At 35.4% G+C, this 18,133-nt stretch overlaps 1 protein-coding gene across 1 annotated transcript in view; it reads right to left on the bottom strand.

The window, feature by feature from the left end:
- Positions 1–2,737: 2,737 nt before the first annotated feature.
- Positions 2,738–18,133, bottom strand: part of HPGD (hydroxyprostaglandin dehydrogenase 15-(NAD)) — a gene marked incomplete at its 5' end in the record, with an annotated part of 23,190 nt that continues 7,794 nt past the window's right edge. The window contains 4 exons of the mRNA XM_009069519.1: positions 2,738–2,876; positions 3,958–4,121; positions 6,039–6,115; positions 12,323–12,419. Coding sequence (XP_009067767.1) covers positions 2,738–2,876; positions 3,958–4,121; positions 6,039–6,115; positions 12,323–12,419 — 477 coding nt within the window. The remainder of the gene's footprint in view (positions 2,877–3,957; positions 4,122–6,038; positions 6,116–12,322; positions 12,420–18,133) is intronic.

Below are 18,133 nucleotides of genomic sequence, written 5' to 3'. Positions count from 1 at the left end.
CCCTACAAAACCGGAACAGTTGTCTTAAAAATGGTCTCCCAGGCAAAATAAATTAAGTTTTGGAATTATCTCAAGACTTTTAACTGAAGTTTCAAAACAATCTTTGTGCAAAAATGAAACTCCCTTTCTCCTGTTTCACCTACTGCTTTTCTGGGTGTTTCTCCCTGTAAATCAAACATATGCTCTTTTTCTTTCTAACTGGAAGAATTCCAGAGTTTGGGGGGGAAGTCTTACAGGAAACCCTTCCAAAACATATTTAGGACTTGTTCTTCCTGTGTAGATAAAACCCTCAGATGTGTTTAAATACAGACTAACTGAAACTGAAAAACTGTAATATTTGGGTTTGGGGAATGTTTTTATTAAAAGGTAGAAATTTGACGGCTATGTTTCCCATTATAATTTGCATCAAGGATTTTGCTTCATTGTTCTCGCATCTTTCAGTGAATTCCAGATGTGCTAATAATTTGAGATTTATCTTAGTTGAAATGTTTATTTGATCAAATGAGCATGTATTGCATTCTGAGACTTCCTTATCAGATTATCAGATGGAAGTCTGTGCGGTATATGTCTTTCATGAAGTTTTGTGTCTGGCTTTGATTTGAAAACATCTGTCTTTTGAGTTACCAAAATAATCCAGAAAAAAATATATACATACAAGAAAGATATGACTTTAATTTTTTCCCAGATATAGCCTTAGATTTTCCAGGTGTCCTGGAGTCTAATTGTATATTTTATGAATCAAATTTTGTCCTGTGCGACTATTGATATACCACATAAACGGAATCCACTCTTAGAATTCTGCAAATTCATAGAATTAGAATTTGTACAAGTGCAATATCACAAGTTAACTGTGCAATGTCTAACGTGATTGGCTCTAATTAACTTTACATTTCTTTCTGTTTTTCTTCCTCCAGGGAGTTTATATTGGAATTCTGGCCTTTTGTTGCTAACATTCTTAAATTATGTATTATTTGACCAATCCCTTGGGAAAGTCAACTTGCCCTGTTTAGCACATATTTCTTTTGGGACAGCAAGGAGCAGAGATGAACAAAAGTAGTCAAGACAGCAATATATCATCAGCATTTACAATATTCCCATAATTATTTGAAGTGTGTTACTAAGAGAAGCTGCTGAGTTACTTTCTCAGTGTGGTGTTTTCTACATACATATTTTGCATATACTATCATTATTATTAAACTTTCCCTTGTTTATAAACTACATTGAAATGCTGCTTAACAAGGAGACACACAGAGGCAGATGAATATCAGCATTAGGACCTAACACATGCTGACTTTATGTTTTCATCACATCTTTTGCACTATGTCAGGTATTAGGAAATGCTCTGATTTTAATGAGACAAAAGAAGAAATTAATACAATCAAATCAGACAGTAGCTGTTAGTCCAGAGAGATATACAGATGCTGCCAGGGATGCTAAAGCTGTGGCTAGCATCATGTGTGCATTCAAAATGGGCTTTAAAGATAGTGTTAATATAGCCACAAATGGAGACAGTGAATAATTCAAAGTGTGTCTGTTTCTTTTCTTCTCCTCACAGCCTTATTACTCCCTGACTTCCACAGAAGGTAAATGCCAGTGTCTCCACTCTTTCAGTTATGATGCTGAAAAAAAACATCAGTGAAATTAAAGACTACTCCTAAGGAGAGTAAATGGTAACTATCTCCAGCTTTCCCCGGAGTTATTGAGTCTTCTTATGACTAGAGCCTAATTAAATTACCATGTAAAAAATTATTTTTGTCAGGCATGTAACCTGTGGAGCACCAAGATTTGTTGCATAGGCGTAGCTGGGGCTGACCTGGATTCAGCACGTTCAGTGGCACACAGGAAATAGGAAGCTTGATTTTTATTTTCATTGCCACTATACGGCATGATATATCTGAGAATATGTATCATGAAACCAAAATGGACATGTATATAATATTAAACCCCCCAGATTGTTCATGATTGAATTGAGATTTTCATCAATCAAGGCAAGAAATTAGATTTAAAGGTTTAGAAAATAAGATTTAATGAGTAAGCAAACATTTCAATCAATGCCAAAATATTCATCCTTGTATATACAGAGAAAGAAAATTCACATATATATATATATATATCTATAAAAGAAAACAAAAATATTTCTGAATTATTTTATAAATAGCTAAAATCCAAGAAGATAAAAACTTGTACTTTCTTTTGTGATAAAGAAACATATTGGAAAACATATTCAGTTGCATGCATATATGAGGAAAGAGAATTTTGCCTCTTGTTCTATTTTACATTTCATATGAAAAAGTAAATTCTTAACTCCTTCTGGCTGTATTTGTGGCCTACCCTCCTGAACTGAATTCCTGGTCTGATGGATTCAAGCTGTAAATAAGTAGGCACAACAGTGAAAAGAATTGTGACAAAGTCAGGTCCACCAAAATATGCTTTGAGTATGTACATCAGAACCACCTGAATGAAAAAAGTGGCCCCTATTACTAAATAATCAAAAGAACTTTTCAGAGCAGTGTGCTTATTTTACTGAATACATACTGTTAATAGTGTTTATAGAATCAGAATACAGTGGCAGCATCTTCCCACAGCAGATTTTCTTGCCCATCTCTTTGTTATTAGGAAGCAAATGTTTGAACACTGTCTCTGCTCTAGATAAAATGCTTTTTTTTCCCCAGAATTACTCTTTTCAAATATTTTTCTATTTAAGAAAAGCCAAAGGTAATTAGCACAAAACAAGTATTTATCTCTTTGATGATGTAAAAGACGTTTGGCCATATTGCTGAAAATGAATTCCTTGGGATGCTGTAATCTTCATAACTTCTCCATTTAAAGTGTCATCTTCAATTATTGTTATCAGTCCTTCAGCAATTATTGATGGGCTGAAAAAAAAAAGTTATTTCAGATTCATGATATAATATAACGTGAAAAGGACAAGTAAAGAAACTCATTGTAAATCTGTATGTCCTGAAAATTAAACAAATTGGTATTTGAGCAAATTTATTTGGAGGAAAAGCCAAGGTGGTATAAGTGTTTCAGCAGAAATATTCAGGACATACAGTGTAAAGTGGCTACTTTACAAATCACCATTTGTTTGCTCTAGTTTCTGATAAATCCCTGTGGACATCCAGCTGCCACGGGGCTTCCTATCAAAGCTTTCTCTGTCAGGGAAATGGACAGAAGTAATCTTTACACAATCCTCTGCAGCCCTTTGCTGTTGACTTATCCTGTTTCTGTAGCAGAACTGACATACAATTTAGCGTAAGGATAATTTCGGCACATGCAGTTTGCTGTGGCCAACAGGTGCAATATGTTTTACATGTGGAAAAGTATGGGTGAAAAAACACAGTCCTACAATTTCCTTTGTGCAGAAGCATCTGAGCAGTTAATTGTTAGAAACTAAGAAAGCGTTGAAAAAAATATTACTTTATGCTTGTCTTGTTCTCACAGTGTGTCCAAGCTGTCTGCTTTTGGCCTTTGTCAGCAATACTGTAATGGGCTAGGCAACTCTTTGATCCACAGTGGTTGCTACTGTCCTCTTATGAACTTAGTCCAGTATTGTGAGTTCTTGGTCTGATTTCTGTCTTGGTTCATTTGAAAATTTTGTGAAAATTCAATACAAATTATATATATCCTGTATCTCACATCAAGTCTGGTTAAACAAATTTATGAGGAAACACCAAGGACTATTAAAAACTAAACTGACTATACTTAACCTGGAAATTTGACTTGCACTTTGCTGGGAAATGGGAATGAATAAAGGGATACATCACTGTGCAGGTGGTGCTCTTAAAATAGCCTTAAATATAAGCCATTTTTTCTTTTTATATACAATAACACTTTTGATAGGCTTTTATCTGAGGCAGCACTTCCTTTTGATTTTAACTGTGCTGAAAGTGCTATTGTGTATCTTTGCTCTTCATTAACAAAGGGCAAAACCCCACTGTGTTTGACCTGACTTACTCCATCACGCCGTAAAACTGCATCATATTTTTTATCTCATCCTTATATGAAAAATATTGTCCCATGTTCTCTTCTTTATCTATTGACTGAAGAATTGGTGTGTTGACAAATCCTGGACAAATTGTGTTGAGTCTCACACCGTAGTTTTCCATATTAGCCGCTAACTAGAAAAGAGAAAGGGTTAGGCATTGGTCAGCAACCTTTTAAGACAGTATTATGTAAGTAAATTTTCAAAGAATGAGATTTACCACTAAATACTTTCCAGCCTTGCTTAGTAAGCAAATTTTACTACTTGATCGTTTTGTTTCAACAACTAATTTGAAGCATATTTTCTCTAGTAATCATACTAGATTACTAGAAAAAAACACTATTTGTTTTATTGGGAGAACAGTTCTACATTAAATCAACACTTATTTCCCTGCAGCTGTTTTCTTCTAATAATTTTTTTTAATTAGCGATCTTAGCATATCATGAACAGCACTCTAGGGTGATGATATAACTCTCCTAAGCAAAACCAAGAAAAAAATCTTCCAGATGTTTGCTTCCAATATAAGAAGTTTTTATTAAATGAAAACTCTGAAATGAAACATTTAGCTCTAAAATTGTATTTACCTTTGTAACATGAACAGAAATAGGATCTAGTCTCTACCCCTAGATCTGTAACACTAAACCTTTCCAGCCACTCTGTTGTCCCTGCCAAGGTATGAATCTCTCACTGAGCATCTCCACAAGGAAAGTCCCTGTGAATACCAGGGAAGAGGCAGGAGGTTTTTCAGGGACATGATGTTCAGTTTCATCATGTTCAGGAACATGATGAAAGCAAGAAGCACAAGTTGTTCTGGGAGAGGTAGGACCCCTCCTCTGTGGTTCTAGGAAAGTGTGTATGTAGCAAAGAAGTCTGGTCAGCATCCAGGCATGTTTTGAATGCTGGATGAACTTTCTTAGCAGTAGCACAGAACTTGTGAACTATATAATGCATATGCAAGAATAACCATAACTTGAACATTGAGCTCTATTTCTTTTGACACTTAACAGGAATCCTTTTGAGTCTTATGTAAGTCATGTGTCATTATCATGGTATGGTAGCCTGCCCTTTTGGTTTAGGGGAGAAAAGAAACTGATGTCCCAGATGTTAGGTATCATACCTGCCTAAAATTAGGCTGTATTGCCTTTCCTGATAAATACTGTGATTCACTATGTTTGTTATTCTATTTCTCTATATTCTCATGTTCCATAAAGACAGCATTTCCTCTAATTTATATTTGCATTTAGATGGTGATGTTAATATTAGAATGACAAAATAAAAATAGAAACCTAGGTGTCAGGTTCACGACATGTCTAGTATGGTATATGCAACACTTATCCATACTATTCTCTTTAGGTTAATATAAACAAGAAGTTATTTGTGTGGGGATGGGGGCATAAAATACGGATCAGGAAATCAGATTGGAAATATTAAATGAGTAGACTGTCTTTAACCTTAATCTATGAAAGTGTAATCATATTTGCTCCCTCCAAGTTATTTTTATTACACAGCTTGTTCAATTTAACTAGACAGTTTTGGAGTCAGAGGCTGAGACTTACTATATGGTTGTTTTATATGTCCCATCCTGAATGTGTCATTTTGCATTTTCAGAGTATTAAGAGCTGGTGAGAATAACATTTTTGTGCTTAAGTCACTTTTATACACTTAGTGCCTATTTATCACCAAAAAAAAGTCATCAACCTGACTTACAAATAAGGAAACCAAAATGTTAAGTGACTGGGACGGCATTCGGAAAAAAGTATTTTTAACGCTTGGATTAGCATTTGGCTTTTTGGCTTCTCCCACTGTCCTTAAATTACTTTGCAACATCTTTCTTCCATGCTCCCAAAATCTCAAATGTGTCATAAACACACACATGCTGTACTTATTCCATCTTTGGATTCCCTTTGTGAAAGGAGGGAACCTCCACTGCTTAAGACACTTAATTTACTTTCAGTAGATTAGTTCCAGTTGTGTGGCTATAGAGAAGGAACATGAAAATTTTAAGCACATTCCCAAGGAGCTGCTGATACTCTTTTCAAAAACACATACTTACTGCTATTGACCGTGTGAATCCAATTACGCCATGCTTGGTAGCACAGTACACAGGTTGGAATGCAGCAGGCATGAGTCCTTTAAAATAAAAAGGTAGCTGAATAAGGTATCAAGTACTCCTATTTATGATTACCTTAAACACACATATAGGTCTTTAATAGAAAAAAATATGTGATAGATTTTCAGATATGCAATAAACTAGATCAGTAAAAATTTGAAAATTATATTTTTCAATCTGAGGTGGGTTGGGAAAAATGATATGAGATTAATAAAAACACAAGGAGACAAGAGTTATAAAGTGTCTTAAGAGGAAAAGTTGTATCTTTGAAGTATGACTTAAAAGGGAGGACAGGATCTGGAAGAAACACCCAAGAATGAGATTCTTGAGCCCTCTTCTATGAATCTGTAAAGTATTCAAAGTATATAAAGTATGTAAAATATTTTAGATAAGCTTTGATTGCTGACACACTAGCTGACATGTGAACAGGACACCAGCAATCATTTAGTGAGTTCAGGGAGGAAATGTGGGAAAAGGAGAGGCAAAATACAAGGTTACTGATAATGTTGTGAACCTTTAGGGTGGGAGTGGAAAAGCACAAAATTGCTATTTTTTATCATAAAGAAGAGAGAACAGAGTTTTTGGAGGAAAGTTAAGAACTTAATTTTAGTAAGACTGAGTTTGATAGCAAAAAGCCACTCAAGAAGAAATGACAGACCATGAATGTATATTGATTTCTGCCCATTATACCAACAATTTCCACTATACAATTCAAGGTGAACTGTAACACATGGATGCAGTAGTTCCACCTGAAAGATAGGCCCTTGTGAATTGCAAACCTCAGCCTGTCCTAAAGTTAGAGGATAAAATCTGTCTGTGCTTGAATGTGGTATTGCAAAACTGGAGAGTGATTTTGATGCCTTAATGTTTGATTCTATTGGGAGTCATCCCAATTAATAACTCAGATATGGTTTATTTAAATTTTTTCCATATTTCATATCTTTAAATGATACTTTTCAGAAAGGCTGTGACTTATTTCAGTGGAGATGAAGATGTAAGGATTTTCTAGAAAAAATTATGTATGCCAGAGACTTGCATGGGCCCATTTTGTCTGAAACGAAAAACTTTCTAAGACAGCACAAGCCTGACAGCTTCAAGGTTTTATCTTGGTTTAAATGCTACCTTGATGATCCAGTGAAAGCAAAGCTCTTATTAGCACTATTCAGTACTGGGAAATGAAGAACTTAACCTAGTGGCTTGTTGTTCTCTTAAACTAGTATTTATTTGCTTAGCTTGGATTAATGTGTTAGGCTTCTGCTTGAGAATTCACTTTATGAAAATGGCTTTTGTGTTGTCTCCTCTGGGTTGTGATCACAACATACACTTAATATTCCTCTGTTTGTTGACTTTTAATGATCAACACCATTCTTCAGATTACTGGAAACATTGGAATATTAGCACATTAGAAATATAATGATACTAGTTTTTTAAAAACTTAAGTAGCTTTACATATTATTAAAAAAAACAATGAGGCTAGAGCTAACAGAAATAAAGTAGACAAAATCTACTGGAAAACAGAGGAGGAATTTAGATGTAATTTTATTTTTTTAAACACAGTAAGACAAATTACTTTTTACTTGAGAGGGAAGAGAAACAAAGTCAAGAAATAAACAAAGGAAGGGCACAGCTCACAATAATGAAGAGGAATAAGGTTCAAAGACTTACTTAAATGTCAAAAGACAGTAAGAATAACTAGGGAGGAAGGGAGGAACAAAACACTTTTTTAAAAACCAGTTCTTTTCTAATTGAAATGATTATTTTTGCTAAAGTGGTGAACCAAGAAAAAAATCAACTGACTCAGCCGCTGCCAAAGCAGCTATGACTAGTCCTAGCAACCCTCACACAAACCAGTGACAGTCCTGTCTCATTTTTGTTCAGTACTTGGGACCATGGTGTGGACTTCCCAGCTCTGAGCTACTTCCCTGGCCTGGGAAGAGCTGAATCTCTGTTACTGGGGCATCCCAGGGACTCTGTTAGCAAGTATTTTGGAGTGATCCAGTTGTGATATTGAGCCTGCTCTGCCTAAGTATTTATTGAATCTGTGAGCAAAGATGAATTCATAGTATTTTAGGGCATTAATTTTTAGAAAACCTGGATTCTATTTGCTGCTCCCATGAATATTTAATTCTGTTATGCAAAGTGGAAGACCAGCAAAACAAACTGGAGGATATTAGGCACAATATAATGGAGGGAGGAAAGGGAGTGTGTTCAAATGGATGGTGATGGGTCAGTGTGTTTCTGTAAAGTGATATATGTGGGTTTTAATCTCTCTTAGTGAAGGGGGCAGCTATGGCTAGATTCTTCTCTCTCTGGATGTTGCTGCATCGCTGAGCATGAAAGGGGATGGGGAACCTTCTTCCTCACCTCATAATCTTGATTTTCATCAAGAACTAGCTGGTGAATAGCAAATGATTTCATGATGACTCAAGATGATCTCTGGTTTACCAAAACCAGTTCAAGCAGACCAACAGTAATCCTGTGCTCCAGGGTTAACTGCTCTTTATTATTCTTGGTTCTTGGCAGGCTGACAGAGCCTGTTGTTGTTAGAGTGTCAAAACCACTCTAACACTGGAGACATGGTGTCAGGCTTCTCACTACACTACATTTTTGTCATGGTCAATCAACATCTTGACAAATTAATATTGGAGGTGGAGAATTGTATCAATAAGCTTGAATTACATCAGTATACTTTGTTGAAACTGGCATTTCCTTCCAGTCCACTGAAGAACTTTGATGAAAATAAAATTAAACATTTTTCCCCAGATATGCATTCCCACTGAACACGTTACCTTCAGAGATTTGACCAAGTCTCTGTATTTGAATGAGATTTATTAGCCTTTTTAGATTTTAGTTGGACTTTGGCCCTTTTGATTTTCTCCCTGCATCGACATTCCTGTAGTCCTCCTGAGTGCCAAAACAAAGGAGACACAAAAATCCTAGCAAAAATTCTAAGCTGCGCCATTTCTATGTCATTTTTTTAATACTGAATTGAAATCTCAAGGAAATAGTTTCTAAACTTTTAAACTTTTTTCCTGTGAATTCTGCTCAGCATCCTCCTTTTTTACAACGGGGAGGGACAAGAAGCTCTTTCATGATGCTGAACTGAAGGCCCCAGTTGTACTGCCACTGCCAATTCTGCTCCCCTGTATCAGTGTGATACAGTCTACACAGCGATGTTAAGCATATGCTTAGCTTTGTTCTTCTAATATATATGAGATCAGGTTCTAAAAACGTCTGTTTGCTGTGAGGGGTACTTTAAGTGTTTCTTAGGGCAGGAGCTCTCTATGGAATGAGGACAAATCAGCTGCTTGTGGAATCTGAGTGCTTCAAGTTGAGTACAATCAAACCACAGAATCAAGTAATTAATTAGGTTGTAAAATACCTTTGACCAAACACCACCACGTCAACTAGACCATGCCACTAAGAGCCACAGTCTCCACCACCTCCCTGGGCAGTCCAAACCACCCATATGGCTGTACAACAGAAAGGTATTCAGATTCACTACACATTGAATGACCTCTCAAAAAAGTAGAATGATGGTATGCTAAAAATATTACCAGTTTTTAAGCCCTCTACTTTTACTTTTTTGTTTTGGTCTGCTAGAATCCAGACAGATACAAATTCAGTTTTATGGCATGCCCTCTTGAAAATATAAAAGCTATCAAAAGAAAAATTCATGCATATATATGAATTCCTTCTCCGCTTTACTTGCAAAAAGTGTACAGGTACCAGCCACCAAAAGGTAAAAGACAATTTAATCATATAAGTAAACTCTTAAGTTAAATTTAGTCTTGTATGCTTTCTCTGTTTCTTGTACCTATTCCATTAAACAAAATTAAGGGTAACATGTAGTTGCCTACAGAAGAAGTTTTAGAATATTTTATTCCTTGAATTTAAAATGAAGTTTATTACAATGCAAAAAACCTGCAGACACTGGAATTCTGTCATTATCTCAGTTTAGTGGCATTACTTTCTTTTGATATGAATGCACAAATCCAATAAAATTAAGTTTTATAGCTTTGAGACACAATTGAGTGCTTGCTGCATATGATCATATATTTCTCTCCCTTTCTTACTTAGTCCTGTCCTGAGGAGAAACTAAAGAAAAGGAAGACTCAGTACTGGAAAGACAGGGTGGATGCTCTGGCTTTGATCCAGCTGAATGAATACTTTAAAAATCCACTTCATAGGAAGCATTTAAGTAGTTCTGTGGGTGTTTGGAAATGCAAAACTGTAAGGCTTGATTCTGTCCCTAGTTCAAATCCTTGGCAAAATTCCCATGGTGAAGAACTGGCAACTAATTAATGTGTAAAGTAAATATTACTGAATGTTACTTAAGTACTAAATACAACTCTTTTTGTTGCTCATCAAGGCAGGAATATTTGCTGTCTGCAGAGTGTATCTGATAAAATCTTACACACAACTTGGACAGGGGGGATCAAAACCAGTCAAAAGTTTAATGATCAACAGAAGCTGGCTCTAAGAAAAGAAAACACTCAAAGGGAATGTTAAGCAAGCCAATGGCTGTTTTCCTTTCATATATGGAATAAACTGTGGGACTTAGACCTTCAGACTGGAAAGGAGAATTAGAGTCACAAAGCATAAATAGTAGTAAACAAATAAGCAATAAAAATTAGCATATGTTAGCTTTTACAGTGTGTTTTTCCTTATGACCTTGGAAACAATTGTTAAATAGAAGCCATGTAAATACAAATAAACCAAAGAGCACTTTGTTTTTGACAGATACCCATAATCATTATGGCCCAATGTTAATGTCAAAAAATAAATAAATGCAAATTTAAATCAAATAATTAAAACACTTATAAACTCTTAAGAAACAGAACAGCCAAGCTTTTAGATCTTAAAACCAAAATGATTTTGTGTTCATTTGAGACTAATTAGAAAAGGAATCAAACTACTTGCTACCTCTGCCCTTTCTTAAGCACTGCATGGGCATCACTGCTTCTGTGAAAACGTTTAATCTTTTACTTGTGCTGATGAACTCTTGTACTGCAAAAGCAGATTCCTTCAGGTTAATTTGATCCCAATACAATGTCCATTTAAGCTGGTAGAAATAAACTTACTGGTACAAGTAGGCAATGTGTTAGGCAGCATTACAACTGCTGACTTAAAGAAACATGGAAACTTTTAATAAAGAATTCCTCACCTGTATGAGGTATGTGCAAGCATTATGATAGATCCTCAAGATCCACATACATTATGTCAATAGGGTGAAATAGACTTTTTATCACAAAAGCGAAGGTTTACAGGAGAACTTAACAGTAGTCAGGATATCCACACCTTTCCACAATCAGGAACTATGACCAGTACTGTCTTAACTGGCTTTTCATTGTTTAAGCACATAGAAATAGCCTGTAATAAAATTACTATCACATTTGGTATTCTGCACAGATACCAACGAAAGCTCTGACACTCCAAGTGTAAGCTAGCATGTATTTTTTTTTTCTCAGACAGTATGACAGTAGCAAGAGAGAACAAAATATTCAAAGAAAGAAAGAGAGAATGCAAGTACTTTCCCATGAATTTTTGAGGAAGGTTATCAGGTGACATCACTCTCCATATAAAGGTTCCCCTTCACCTGTGCTTTTCTGCTGTGAGTCCAGTCACCACAGTATTGAGTTTACCTACAGGAAATGGTGCATAATTCTGCTTCACAACTGAGCAGCAATAACCCTGACTGACTTAGAATCCATATAACTCTATTTTTATGTCAAGAAATTGAAATACAGCTATTGCATAGATAAGTAGTGAGAAAAGAAAGTGCTTGCTTAAGCTCAGTGAAATATGAGTGTTAATTTTAGGGCTTCTCAAGCACAGGTAGGCTAGATCTGAAAGGAGTTGGAACAGAGAGAGGGTGTGTGACAATCTTCATTAATAAAGTAGATACAGTCTAGTCTAAGATATTCCTACAGCTGTGTTCCTGTGGAGCTGAATGTAGGAACTTACATCATGCTTCAGATTTTAAATATGAGATTGACAGATTAGGAAAATTACAGATTTTTTTCTATTGAACTATATTTAAAAAAAGCAAATGAAAGTTGTGGTTGTTTGATATTACTTCTGTTGCTACGATAGAAACCATGTCAAAATAGATCAAAACAGGGAAGAGCCATAAGAAAGAAGAAAAAGTATGACTGATCAGTATGATTCACTTACTTTGGAAAAAAACAGTTAGTAAAAAGTGTTTATGCAGAAATTATTCTCACCTGCCAAGGATGAGATATTAATGATTACTCCTCCATCGCCTCCATTTCCTTTTCTCATGTATTCTAGGCCGAGGTAGGTTCCTCTAATCACAGATGTCTGGTATAGGGGAAAGGAATTATTGAAGATATCCAAAGATTATTTGAAGCTATTAAAATATCTTACTGAATTACTGATGATATTCAAAATATCTTTCTTTTGTGCTCCTAAACACTGAAACGTGCTTTTACTGTAGTGCTTATAACCTGTATTGCTTTACCAGTGACCTTATTTATACTTTAAAGATTATAAACACAAAAAACACTCCACAGTATTGCAACTCAATAACTTCAGAAGCACAGCTGCACAGACAGAAGCAGTAGCAGTTGACTCATTTTTCTTAATAAGGTATTAATAATCAAACTAAAATGTTGCAATGTGAAGGAAATGAAATAAAAAGTAAATAATTTATAAATTAAATACATACTTTATCTAAAGATATAAGTGGCACATGAACTGATCCAAATCCCATCATTTTTGTTGAGACACAGTGTTCTACATTATAAAAATGTACACACTGTATCTGAAGATAATATTAACACATAAAACTGCATTTGGCTGAAGGCACAAGAAGCGTATGTTTTTTATGATTAAGTTCTGTATTTCTGGTTCCAGGATATTGAAAATTTGTATTATTTTTCTGACTGAAGTTATGGGAGTTTTACCATTCCTCTCAAATGGAAGTTAGCCCAAACAGGCAAATACAAATAAAGTAAATAAAAGCATTCTAAGAGATGTGAAATGTTGCTAACATAATATTAGTTGCAGCACTTTTTTTTAGAGGTTTTTTTTTAAAGAACGCACTTTGAGGGGAAAAAATAATTCTGAGACATGTATAATATTTTCACATCTGCACATAATTATTTCACTGAGATTTTTGACCAGAGAAGGTCTGCAGAATTGTGAATCATGAAGACAGAAACTTCCTGTATAAAAAAGCACAGTGACAAATTTGTATGTGCCTAAAACTTGATGGATAGTGGCTAGTTGAACTGAGACAAAAAAAAAAAAGAGCTTTTAAAATCCAAACATTAACTATTTTTCTGCTGTTACCTAAATTTCCAAACCAAGACTGGAATAATTTTGAGATGGGTATTGCATTTCATTTATACTAGCTGATATTTTTAGACATACATGTTATAAAACCTAAATTAAAACCTCTAATTCCATTCCAGTTAGCCTTCATGCTTGTTGGTTTTAACAGGAATCAGGTTTGGAAGAGTGCATTATTAATATCACTCATTCATTTTCCAAGTAACATGAATCTGCCCATTGACAGAGATAAAACAACCTGAGACTCCAATACCAAGTTCTGTAGTGCTGTAAGGTACACTTATTCTGAACATAAACTTTTGGCACTTCAGCTGAAATTAAATTTGGATTTAAGGGTGAGTGGTGTTTCTTAATGTACACATATGATAGTCTGTACAGAAGATATTTTAGAAAGAAAGGGGTTAATGCTGTCTCTGGAGAGCAGGTGCAGGTCCTGTCATGCCCTGGAGCAGTGGCTCAGCCTGCTAAGCAGAAAAAGAGAATTCCACTTAGGATGATTAGAGAAAACAAATCAGTTGGAGAAGGAAGCAGTGTCAGGCTCCTCGAGGATTTTTCTATTCCTCTAGCCTTCTAATTCAAAGAGATAGTAGAGCTAGACAAGTCCTTGGCCAAACCACAATTATAAAACAAGAAAAAAGTTGGTGGCTGAACTCCCCTATAGAAATTACTGTGCTGTTCTTTTTTTTCTCACTAGAATCCATTAACAGTATTTCTTCAAGTGGCTGGGGACACGTTCTCCTTTACATAAAGGTATTGTGAAAGGTGGTCTTCAGAATAAATGCAGACTTCCATTCCATGGCCCCTAATACCTGCTATATCCTTCTAATCATTTCCTGTAATCCTTGCTAAAACCTTCTCATTGAGCATGGCTGATAGTGGGGTGGAATGGCTATTTCTGATGTTTGGACTGATAAAATAGAGAATTATTCCGGAGATAAACTCTGAACCACATATCCAGGGTGAGAAGAACCTATCTGTCAGCACACACAGCAGATGGCACTTTAGATGAAAAGTAATGTATGACAAATTTCCCATTCTCTTGCCAGAATCCACGTCTCTCCAGGAAAGAAAAACTCAACAGTTCTCTAAGAAAGACAGCAGTGGCTGAACTTATTACAGTACAGAAGTCACACAATGTGTGCTTAGCAGTCTTACTGCCACTTTCCAGATTAGCCTGTTGATCCAGCAGAGCTCATGAAGTGAAGCTTGCTTCGCATATCTGGGTTCCAAATACTCAAATGGGAAAAAGATTTTCCAAAGAAAAGTAGGATTTGGACTACTGTTTTCTGAGGAAATGAAATCCATCCATACAAGTGCATATATTGCACTCAGGCTTCCTCTCATATGAAATGTGACTTTGGATTCCTAATTGTTGACATCAGAATATTAGTCTGAATTCTAGAACATCACCATCTATTACTCTATTATACAATGAAATGCACAATACAAAGTAAGATGAGCAAAGAATTATCTCTTTATGTAAGAGATAACATATGTAAGCATTAGCTTACATAAATTACAGATTTAAATTAGAGGAGACCAGACATTCTGAAGAACCATACAGTAATAAACACAAAACAGTATCTGACAGCATGGTAAACACTGCACAAAGCTCAAAACATTTACAGTTGCTTTTGAGAGTATCGTATCAGTAACCAGTAACTTATTTAATGTTATGTTTGTTATATGGTGATCTAGGTTTTAGTGTCAAAATCAGAAACAAAACATACAAAATCTTTGATTCTTGACATTTCTATGTATCCCATGGCTGTATAGATTTAATTCTATCATTGCTAAATAAATCATGTATTGAAACTCTGATTCTAATAAGACTCCAGGTTTTCAATAGAACTCTAAATCAACTCTTCCTGCCTTTAAGAACCAATGACAGTCAATGTGTACAATGTTCTTGTCTTTTAAGATTATACCCATAAGTCAGTTTTCATACTATTGTTTAGTGATGGTGCCCAGAACCTCATTAATCATCATGCTTTGTAAGTGACAACTGCTTTGAAAGTAACTTAGTACACAGTGCTTTCTGGTGTTTCAAGGCAGGTGTTCCAACTGACATAGTTTCTCATACCTAATTCCTTTGAGAGAACAAAATGGTGATTGGGCCTAACATTTTATGTAGGTTTCTTAGCTAACGTAGTTCAGTGATAGGGATACTGAATGCAAATGAAAGAGCCACTGATTTGTGGTTTCATAAAGCAGGTTAGCACAGAGCTGGAATTTGACCCAAGATCATTTGCCTTTCATACTGTGATGTTGTAAATTGATGGCTATCTCTAAGGAAACATTAAAAAGTATTTTGTGAACTACGTAAGACGAACTTCAAAAGTCTGAAACTAAGTGCTGCTAGTGATATCCATGGAAAATTTTAGCATTTTGTTGTTGGACAGGAAGGTGGGACAGATTTTTTCTTTAATGTAGATTTTGTAGGAAAGTAGACGGGTTGTAGCAAGCATGCAAGTCCCTTGGCATTCCTATATATAGGTTAGTTTACTTGCTATATGAAATGAGGCTCTTGAATTTCCAGCTCAAACTGTGGGAAACAAGAAGTCTAGGGAGGGAGACGCAGAAAAGAGAAAGGAATGTGCAGTAAGATTTGATCGTTTGCTACAAGTCAACAGCTTTTTTACAAGATGGGAGTGAAACACGTTGTTTTAGTTTTTTATTGTTCTGTTTTCTTTACTTCCCCACTTCACACACCTCCACATTCCTGAAGGACAAAGGAACAGTCTTGCATTTCGAGTAGCTAGGCTTAAATTCTTAGTTCAAATAAATTTGTTTTTCATTATATTTCAACATTGGTTATTGCAAACATACATTCAAACTGTAAGCTAAAATGTTCTTTGACTTACTGTGCAATCAAGGTAAGTCACTGTCTCCTTCCTAGTGCAGTATGAACAACAAAAATAATTATACCTATAGGGTTCCTTATGCACTTAAGAGGATGGACCCTCATGCCACTGATTTCGAAGTGTCACTTCCCACTTTCGGCCACATCCCTCCCTAGACACAGTCCCGTGACATCAAATTATGCTGAACAATAAGCAGCTGAGCCATGGAACAACAGCACATTTCTGGTTGTCTTAGAACACAAGTTCAGTGAACTAGTCACCTATGCCATTTTATCTTCTACAGATAACATTGATTGTTTTGGTTTGTTTCTATGCTGGTGGCATTAAAAACCAGTGCTCACCTCTGTACTGTGGCACCCAGCTGCTTAATCCAGCTATGTGTCCTGGTCACATTACTTTGGGATGAAAGTTCAGTCCTTGTCATATTTCCTGGTACACTGGGAAATGCAAGCAAGGTGTATGGACCAGAAGAAGGCTGAAGTATACTCCCAAGAGATCTTTTTTATGGCTTGCACAGTGGAACAGTCTTGTGATGATCATAAAGTCTTTGTCCTCAAAATAAATTAAATTAATCACTTGTGATGTTTGCTCAGTTACCCTTCTGGTTTCTGCCAAGATGTTAATTGGCCTTTTGAGGAATAGTTCCTTACTGATGAGCAAATAAATTGATTTTGCAAGCTTGCATGTTGCTGGAACATTTATTTCACCATAACCTGTATTGAACAGGGTCATGTGTACATACACAGTGTTGTATTGTGTTATCTTCTCTTCTCTGTAGTTCCAATCTAAGTATTTTTCAGGGACAAAGCATGAGATTGGTAGACTCCATTTTAGTAAAGTACTTTTCTAAATTCACAGAAACTTGTTACCTATGTTACTTGTGGAAATAAATTATGCAAAACCATGAAAAATATAAAAACTTGGTTTTGTTGGGAGGTATTTCTACATTTTGCCTAGTAATGAAGGATGAGACTTTCATGCACCTGAATGAAATTTACATCTCTCTGGGCAGTGCTTAAATAATTAGATCCTATGTGACTGGCGTTTTTGTTGTGCCCAAGTTATGGCCTGAAATTTAAAGTTTTGCCAGAATGCGTTAAAATGTGCAAAAACATCACATAAACAGGACATAGCTGTGATTTTACTTTTTTACAAGTCTATTTAATTTCATTAAGGGAATTAGTTTATCGACAAAATTATTTTTTGCATAATAAAACAATAAGGTAGTCAAAATGTCACATTAAGAGCTTCTGAACTTTTGATGAAGGTAATATGTAAAGTGTTAGCATATATGATACTAGTAATGCTACATTTAACTGTATACCACAACCTATGTCAGTTTTCAGCAACCTCTGACACGAATATAAAAAGGGAACCTGCATGTAATTTGGGAGATTGTCTTTAGTACAAAATGTGCTAACTGCGTTTTTATAGAGAGAAGATACTGTAATTATAGCAGACACTAATTACAGTGGTTCCAGAAAGCCTCCATCATCAATACAAGATAAAATTAGCTTCTTGGAACACCAATGCTATGTTTAAACTAACATATATGTTCAATGCTCATAAAGACATAGGCATTTTTTTTCTTTAGGAATCTGAAGAGAAAAAAGTCAGATTATAAAATTTCTGGATCCCTTATGCAAAAGTTCTTATGAAGTTGAATGCAATAAACACTGCTCTTACCATGCTGGAGGACTGTAGGTAGGACTCCCAATAAGAATGTATGTGTCATATGCCTCTGTGCTATTCTTTGTGACTTTTTGTGTGTCTGTGATGGTCTGCTAAACTACACTGATAATATCTGTTTAAAATGGAATTCCTGTATGGTTGACAAATTAATTTTTTTATATACCA

This window comes from Acanthisitta chloris, unplaced genomic scaffold (genome assembly GCF_000695815.1).
Source record: "Acanthisitta chloris isolate BGI_N310 unplaced genomic scaffold, ASM69581v1 scaffold6112, whole genome shotgun sequence".
NCBI classification, from domain to species: Eukaryota; Metazoa; Chordata; class Aves; order Passeriformes; family Acanthisittidae; genus Acanthisitta; species Acanthisitta chloris.
Note: the sequence above shows the minus strand (reverse complement) of the source record. Positions and strands in the feature narration are given on the sequence as shown.